General features: G+C 38.5%; 1 protein-coding gene across 2 annotated transcripts; it reads left to right on the forward strand.

The window, feature by feature from the left end:
* Positions 1-4,323: 4,323 nt before the first annotated feature.
* Positions 4,324-8,406, forward strand: LOC116203759 (G-type lectin S-receptor-like serine/threonine-protein kinase At4g03230). 2 transcript variants are annotated; one of them, XM_031535665.1, is made up of 8 exons: positions 4,324-5,731; positions 5,909-6,421; positions 6,537-6,689; positions 6,766-6,977; positions 7,065-7,275; positions 7,372-7,609; positions 7,709-7,859; positions 7,938-8,406. In XM_031535665.1, the coding sequence occupies exons 1-8, from the start codon at positions 4,504-4,506 to the stop codon at positions 8,238-8,240; spliced, it is 3,009 nt and encodes a 1,002-aa protein (XP_031391525.1). In that variant the 5' UTR covers positions 4,324-4,503; the 3' UTR covers positions 8,241-8,406. The 2 variants fall into 2 exon arrangements, with proteins under 2 accessions (XP_031391525.1, XP_031391524.1); XM_031535664.1 differs by having other exon boundaries at positions 4,325-5,731; positions 7,709-8,406.
* Positions 8,407-8,678: the final 272 nt, after the last annotated feature.

The raw sequence follows: 8,678 nt of genomic DNA on the forward strand, positions 1-8,678 counted from the left end.
GGTCTCACACGAGCCCAGGTGATGTTAGCAGGACTGGTAAAAGTTTTATCCGATACTTGACACTTTTACATATGTATTTGTAGTCAGATAAAGTTATTGGCTTAGTTTACATATATATATATATATATATATTAGTGTTCTTACATGTATTATAAAATTAAAATGCCACGCGTGTAATTTCATTAATTTTGGACGAAAAATTAGTGTCGGGCTAAATGTAAAACTAACACGTCAATATTAGAATATCTCAGGTAAAAAAATCAAGTTTGAAATAGAACTAAAAATTCCTTCAAACGTTAGAGTATATGGCACAATTTATCATTTTTTTATATGACTCGCGATCTTCAGCTTTCACTCAACTGATTCCTTGGATTCCGTGTAGCCCTGCGACATACGGCACATGTAACTATGACAAGTCATAGAGCAAGTAGTTTCAAGGGGATTCGAATCTGGAATTGAGTGGACACTTATGCTCTTTACTTCTAGGTCACTCCCGTCCGAGTTTGTTCTCTTTGAATAGTTATTTGCAGATATGGACCAATTCTTAGGACCATGTAATAATTTCTCAATCCAGGGATTATTATGACTTGACTCCTCTAAGTAGATCAACAACATGCACGCGGGGCCCTCGACAATTGAAAATGTCGTCCACTCTTCTTTTCTTTACTCAAATGATTGAAAAGCAAACCGCTTAAGTCTATATAGAAGTGGATGCATGTACAAGATGTACCAGATTTGCTAGTAATTCCATATCGAACCATCATTCCTGATAGTTGAAGAGAGTTAGGACCCCTCCGCAAAGGCATGCCGATATTTATATTCGACAAATAATTGATCATACAAAGGGATCATTCTATTGTTAATTTTTTACGTGTGAACATTCTCGATGACCTCTCTTGAACTCCGATAAACGCTCTTGATTTTAGCTTCGAGGTTGCTTCGGGATTAGGTCTGTTTGAATATGTATGATATCTATTCAAAGATCCAACTTCACCACTGAAGTCCCATAAAAAGAGAATCCTCTGAAGCAAGACAAGACCAAAATTTGATATATAGAGAGAAAATCGTCCAAAATTTCCACAGTTCTCACGCGGCAAGAAGACCAAGAGCGATGACTTGATAAAATACGAAAACACGGTAGTCCGATTTACCTTTGAAGCGGACGATTTTGGTAAGTATGTCCGTTTATCTACTACTTACTTGCCTCTATCTTGTGTCAGCATTCATCATCGCATGAAGCAAGTAATTATGAGCGCCGGCATGGCATCCGCCCGTCAAATTGCAAAATATATAACTATTTGCACTACAAAAAACAACGAATTTACCGGGGGAAGGTTCCCTGGGATTACCGAGCACTACAAAAAAACATGCTATCCAAATGAAGAGATAAACTTAGTCTAATATAATTAGAAAAAAAAACTTAATTAATGTTAAGAAGGAGTACGAGAAGGATCAGAAGGTGAGGAGCTGATGATTTCTACTTTTAGTTTACATGACGACCTCCCTCTATTGCTCTAACAATCTATCTATTATATATAACATATAAAAATCGACAAGCGTTTATGAGATGTCTCGTGAAAACCCTTAGCTCATAGTTAATTGGCTTTTGGATTGCTTGGAAAAATGAATTCTTCAAATGAGATTCATGTATTTATCTATTTCTATTCCTTCTTCCTAATTAATTGAATGAATTTGATCATATTTTTTAATGGGACTAAAATCAACTAATTATCTCTAATTAGTCCAAGTTATTTGTATGCATTAAGATGCTTTCTTGATAAATGAAAAAAATGTTACCTAGGAATTTGAAAAGGTATCTCGGAATATAAAATGTTCTTCCTACACTTTAAACATATTAAATTTAAGCATATAAATAGAGATATTCTTGACAAATTAAGCATATAAAGTTAAGTTTGTCGACCACCCCTCTCTTTCCAAAAATTTCTTCATCCTTCCCAGCCCCAATTCACCTGCCCCTCCCTCTCCAAGAACGTAAGAATATATATTTGTGTTTGTTATATATATATACGCTTATATATATATTAATGTTTATACGTTTTCCTTAAATTATTGATATTATGATAATCTTGAGAATATAAAGTCGACCTCTTATTCATGCTACAATTTCTATGTAAAATACAAGTTAACACCTAATCAATCAATTGTAATATATAAAAACCGGGAAACACAATGAAAAGTACCACATAAGCCTTTTCAGTAGAGCCTTAGTTCATGGTTGAATGACTATTCGACTGTTTGATCATAATGATCATAATTATATTGTATTGAAAAATGAAACAAAATTCATGGTTTGTGAATAAACACAAAGTACTTTTTCCAAGAAATAATTTTCTTCCCAATCTCGAATAAAATATTACCAGCAATGTTAGGAAAAAAGTTCTTTAAATAAGTTCAAAAATTTTTCTGCAAGTTTTGACTAAATAATAAATAAAATTTTATTAGCGTTTTTACACATCCGCGCTATGTGTGTAGCTGTACCCCGTTATATATATATATATATATATTATTGATAGAAAGATAGATAGTTACATAGAATAGAGGTAGAAATTCCGATCCTTGTATGAAGATCACTTCATACCGATTGACTTCCGAGTTGACTTAAAAAGAGGGTGTGAATATTCGACTAGAGATTAAGGCCACGTCAATAAAAGACCAAATGGAGAAGGTCCAAAATTAGCTATAGGGGCCCCAGGAGTTCGCCAATAATTTTCCTTCTAAGTAATTATTGCATGGTCGAAGACCTGCTCATCGGACCTACGCCGATAGTTATCTAGCACACATATGTAAAAGACTCATCAAGATGTCGCACGTCTTACGTATTTGTCGGATAGTTATTGTCATGGGTGTATATTCTATGTTTTGTGCTCTTACACAGTACTAGCCAAGTGCAACATTATTGCCTATAATGGAAATGGCCATATGTTATCACCTACAAAAGAGTAACATTCAAGTGTTAATTTTGTTAACAAAAATTGCATGTATTTTTTCGAAGATAATTTGAGTAAATTATTTAGAAATATTGATATTCAGATTGACTCATCAAATTATTTAATTTGAGAAAAAAACCAAGTGTTAATTTTTCTGCTCTATTTTTCATTATTGTTCATAAATTAAATTCAATAAAGACCATCAAAAAGGGTACAGTGCATCAAGCATATCTTCACACTTGATAATCAAAATGTTCCAAGTTCGATACTTGCCGTGCCTGTGCCCTTTACTAACTAGTAAGATTTTTATTTGTATTAGATCTAGAGATATCCATTGTAAAAAATAATAATAATAATAATAAAGACCAAGAAACTTGTTAAGCCTCCTTTGGCAGCTTTAGTTTATAGCCGCCAGTTTGTAACATCGAGGCTCTAATTGATGGATTTTAGAACCATCGATCGTGATATCTCTTAACGTCCGTCAGTATACAATCTGTTCTGTGACTGAATTTCTGTATGTATGATATCTCTCTTAAATTTCGATAAACGCTCTTGAATTTCACCTCCCCGAGTTTGTTTATTCCAATGCTATATTACATCTTTCATCATCCCAAAATCAGGTGAGGTGAAGATCACTAATCAAAGACCTGAAGCTACCACTGAAATGCCATCCTTTTCAGTTGGATATAAGCCTCCACTGGCCTTTGGTTACAAATTGAAATGCAAGCAGTGACGACCCAAAATCCCTGTAAAGATCAATGCCGCTTTAATAACTGTCCGATTTGTAAAAATATTATCAACTAAAGGTCATGAAATTGCAGTCGTTTCATGAGGATCTCAAACAATCGCATTGGATATATCGATGTGTTTGAGCATATGTGAATGTGAGAGGTGATAAGCTTCCGTGGTAACTGGTAACCGGCCTTTCCTTCTCAATTCCAAGTCTATACAGAAATTTCTTGCTCGGTAAACGACAAGCAATTTGACAAATAATCCGTGAAAGTTGTACAATAAATCTTGAATTGTTCCAATTTTTACTTAAGAAAGGAGATTTTGGCATTCAGTTCCCATGAAATGAGCACGTGGACAGAAATTTTCGATGTTGACGGCAATGGAGCAACGATAAACATTTATGGTGCGTTTGATTTTAGAGTTAAAGTAAGTATGATTTTGATCGTGAAAAAGGACAAATGAGATGAGATTATAAATTTGACTTGAGAAACGTGTATTTTTTGTTGTGTAGTGTGTTGAGTTAAAATCAAAATCATAATTCTAAAATCAAACTTACAAATAACGGGGCCTTATATACCGATGATATCCCATCTCTGTTGGATTTTGCATGTCCTTGAAAATCATTTCCATAAATGAATTATTAATACATAAAGTTAGACTAGGACATGGTTGCTGACCATTCTTCAACTTCTCTTTTGTGGAAATTCAATTTCATTTGCATTTTACTGAGCAGCTATGAGCACCAGCAACCCACAAGTTTTATCTTGAAGATTCGAAACAAGCTTTTTCTGAAGCTATTTCCGGTTTTCGTTGTCAAATCCATATGTTAAACCTGAAGGTCTTTCTCTTGAGCTGCTCGCTGCTGCTCTTTCTTCCACTCTGCTCCTGCAGAGACACGATCACAAACGTCACTTCCATATTCGACCACTCAGGAGAATCAGACACACTGGTGTCGAAAGGCGGAAGATTTACGCTCGGGTTCTTCACTCCCAATGGGAGCTTTGATCTCAGAAGGCGATATATTGGCATATGGTATTCCGGTTCCGATCCAAAGACGGTCGTGTGGGTTGCCAACCGGGATGCCCCATTACTTTATAGAACTGGCTTTTTTGGTTTCGCAGGAGATGGAAATCTTGTGGTATCAGCTAAAGGGAAGGGTTTCAACCACTCTTGGAGGACCAATGTCAAAAGCTCATTAGGTCCTGGTACCATGATAGCACAACTCCTGGACTCGGGAAACCTAGTTCTGAGAGATGTGTCGCGAGAAGGTCAGATAAAGTGGCAGAGCTTTACTCAACCAACCGATACATTTCTTCCGGGAATGCTGCTAGGGTCTCTCAACTTGACGTCGTGGAAGACATCCAATGACCCCGGGGTTGGAAAGTACATGTTTCAGCAAGATCAAGAATCCGAAGGCCAGTACGTGATCAACCACCAGCAATCACAGTACTGGAAGAGCGGGATTTACGGGAAGTATATTTCGTCCAGTGACTTGCCACAAGAGATAACTCCTCTACTCTCACCAACAAATCAAACGCAGGACTACAACACTAGGCTAAGGATAACTTTCGATGGGTTCATACAGTACTTTAACGAAACATCCCCATGGATTCCTATATGGTTAGAGCCGAAAGACCAATGCGGACTGTCAAATCCTTGTGGGGAATTTGGGAGCTGCAACAGTGACAACATCGTTCTCTGCAAATGTTTGCCTGGGTTTGAGCCCCGATATCAGTCCTCATGGGAAACAGGGGATTATTCCAGAGGTTGCATCAACAAATCTCCTCATATTGGCAAGGACTTCCTGAATCTCACAATGATGAAAGCGGGCAAACGCGGTATTAATGGTGTTGATGCAAACAATAACGACGAATGTATGGCGCGGTGCATCCAAAGCGACCAGTGCCAGGCCTTCTCATATATCGAATATAAATTTGCGCAGAGAGGCAACGTAGGCAGGTGTTGGACGTGGCTCGAGGAGCTCGAAGATATCCAAGAATCCACAGAGGATGGTGCAAACCTCTTTGTTCGGGTCTCGCTTCCGTATATAGGTCTGTATCTTATATCCTTTCCGTTGTTCCTAATTTCTATATGCACCCAAGAATCTCTGACGGATTAAGCTTTCTGGAGAATCGGTTTCAGAAGTGTTCCGCATCTTTCTTCCCTTTATGTTCTAGATTTCCACGTCTCATGTTTGATCAGGATGGGGTCCTATTTCCTCGTTGTAGGGACAAATAGAAGCTGTGGAACTTGCGGCACTAACATAATTCCCTATCCACTTAGCGTTGGTGCAAATTGTGGCGATTACAACTACTTCTTTTTCCACTGCAATGCATCCACTGGCCAACTCTTCTTTGATTCCCGAAACAGCTCATTTCGAGTGACCAACATCAAGAGGGAAATGCTTAGTTTTTCTGTCCATGTGGAAAGGTCAACTGACTGCACAACAATTCACTCCATGAGAACTGCTCTGCAGCTCAACGACTCCTGGCCCTTCTTTGTGATCAGGTGCAATACTGGCTCAAACATCTTCAGCGTCGGCCCCTCTTTGGAAAATTACAAGCAGTTAAAGGAGATAGAGATTGGGTGGAATCCACCGATGGTGGAGCCGACCTGCAGTTCATCCAAGGACTGCCGTGATTGGCCGAAGACAACTTGCAATGCAACAAACGGTGGAACTAAAAGATGCCTCTGCCCTTTGAACTTCCGATTGAATACCACATTTTATAACTGTACTCAAGGTGTATTTCGGATTGTTTGGTTAATCGCACTCCTGATTCTTTGCATAGATTATCTTAAAATAGAAAGGTAACGTATATAAAACTGTAATTTTGCTATTGTCATGTCTTTCTGAAGTTCTAGCAGACAACTTGGGACCTGATGGAAACTCCGAAGTTTCCCAGCATGAAAAGAAGCCATTGTACTTAATTTCACTTGTCGCCATTCCAATCATGATACTTGCTGCTGGCTTTCTGTATAACAGATGGAGGAAGCAGCCCAGAACACAAGGTACTTTTCCCTTCGCAAATGATCTTTGTCTGTCTTCAAATTTGATCTGCAACTGATTTTTGCATCTGGAAAACAGTAAAACGGGAAAGCAATTCAGGTGATCCAGCATTCCGAATGTACGACAGTGAGCGACGGGTGAAAGAATGGATAAGTTCGACACAATTTGGCGAGGATGACAAGAAAGGGATAGATGTTCCATTCTTCGACTTGGGGGTCATACTGGAAGCAACCGATAGCTTCTCAGATGAAAACAAGCTTGGGCGGGGAGGGTTTGGACCCGTTTACAAGGTGATTAATATTCCCCTCATGTCTAGGTTTCCCGTAGCAATAACGGATGATGTTTATGAGGCCTTGATAATATGATTCTGTTTCCAGGGAAAGTTTCCAGGAGGGCAAGAAATTGCAGTGAAGAGGCTATTGAGTGGCTCTGGACAAGGCTTAGAGGAATTCAAGAATGAAGTTATGCTGATTGCCAAACTTCAGCATCGGAATCTTGTTAGATTGTTGGGATATTGCGTTGAAGGAGAAGAGAAAATATTGATGTATGAGTACATGCCAAACAAAAGCTTAGACTCATTCATATTTGGTGAGTTCCAGTGTTCGAGTTTCTATGACTCATACGTTCAATGTTTATCAAAGCTTTCCTACGACATTATAGAAAGTATCTCGCTAACAATGGTAGATCAAACGAGAAGTGTGTTGCTGACCTGGGAGATGAGGCTAGAGATTATCCTTGGGATTGCAAGAGGGATGCTCTATCTTCACCAAGACTCAAGGCTAAGAATAATCCATCGTGATCTGAAAACGAGCAATGTCCTGTTAGATGAGGAGATGAACCCCAAGATCTCCGACTTTGGCTTGGCTCGTATTTTTGAGGGCAAACAAACTGAAGCAACTACACAGAGAGTTATCGGTACATAGTAAGTTCACAAACTTCTTCAATCAGTACGCTCAGATATCCTACACTGGAAGGGCAACCTTGGTTTTAACTTTTCGTCTTTACCATTGTTGTTATGCAGTGGTTATATGTCTCCAGAGTATGCTTTAGATGGATTTTTCTCGATCAAGTCTGATGTTTTCAGCTTCGGTGTTGTGGTGCTCGAGATTATTAGTGGAAAACGGAACACAGGATTTTATCCACCCGAAGGGCAACTAAACCTTATCAGTCATGTAAGTTATTTATCCATGATGCAGATGTTCGGAACTTTGATATTGTTTTCTGTCCGGATTGAGATCATATATGCTCAGACCTGGAGACTATGGACTGAGAACAACGCACTGAACCTGATGGACCGCATACTGGAAGAAACCTGCAGCAGAGGTGAAGTCCTCAAGTGTATAAATGTGGCGCTTCTCTGTTTACAAGAAGATCCCAATGATCGCCCCACAATGTCAAATGTTCTTTTCATGCTTGGAGGAGAAATCACGAAGCTTCCAACCCCGAAACAACCGGCCTTTGCTCTTAAGCCGAGCTTCTCTAGCACGGGTTCTTCTTCTACAAGGCCCGACTCGAGCTTTATCGTTTCAGCTTCCATGGAGCAGGGCCGATAACAGAAAATGCTCCTCCGGTTCTTTTCCATTACTTACCGTTGAACGTTTTTCCTCAATAAGGGAAAATCTGTCAGTTGTCAGTGATCTTCAATTCTATTAGAGCCTCTTTTGGGAATTCTATAAACATAAAATTAATGAAGTTCTGATTTCTTAATCAGGTTCCTTATGGCTTGAAGCAAAATCTGTAATCTGTTTTTGATCATTGACAGGTCATACTTATCTTCGAAAATGTTTCTTCTGCATGCATACAACCTTAAATTGATTTAATAATCCCGAGTCAATTCAAAGCTAGACTAGAAATATGATACGGACAGCAATGAAAATGGATGGAAGCCACTATTTTCAATCTATTTTGTTAATTTAAGTATTCCACACTTTCAATCGCTTCAAAACGGATATAAATATAACACCTTCATAAATTGGTCAGAAATGGATGGC

Source organism: Punica granatum, chromosome 4 (genome assembly GCF_007655135.1).
Source record: "Punica granatum isolate Tunisia-2019 chromosome 4, ASM765513v2, whole genome shotgun sequence".
In the NCBI taxonomy this organism is placed as follows: Eukaryota; Viridiplantae; Streptophyta; class Magnoliopsida; order Myrtales; family Lythraceae; genus Punica; species Punica granatum.

Excerpts from the sequence above, each read along its gene's own strand:
- LOC116203759 (XM_031535664.1), top strand. The coding sequence starts at position 4,504 with ATGTTAAACCTGAAGGTCTTTCTCTTGAGCTGCTCGCTGCTGCTCTTT. Across the intron at positions 6,422-6,536 it reads ATTTTATAACTGTACTCAAG|TTCTAGCAGACAACTTGGGA; the intron begins GTGTATTTCGGA and ends GTCTTTCTGAAG. Across the intron at positions 6,978-7,064 it reads GGTTTGGACCCGTTTACAAG|GGAAAGTTTCCAGGAGGGCA; the intron begins GTGATTAATATT and ends TTCTGTTTCCAG.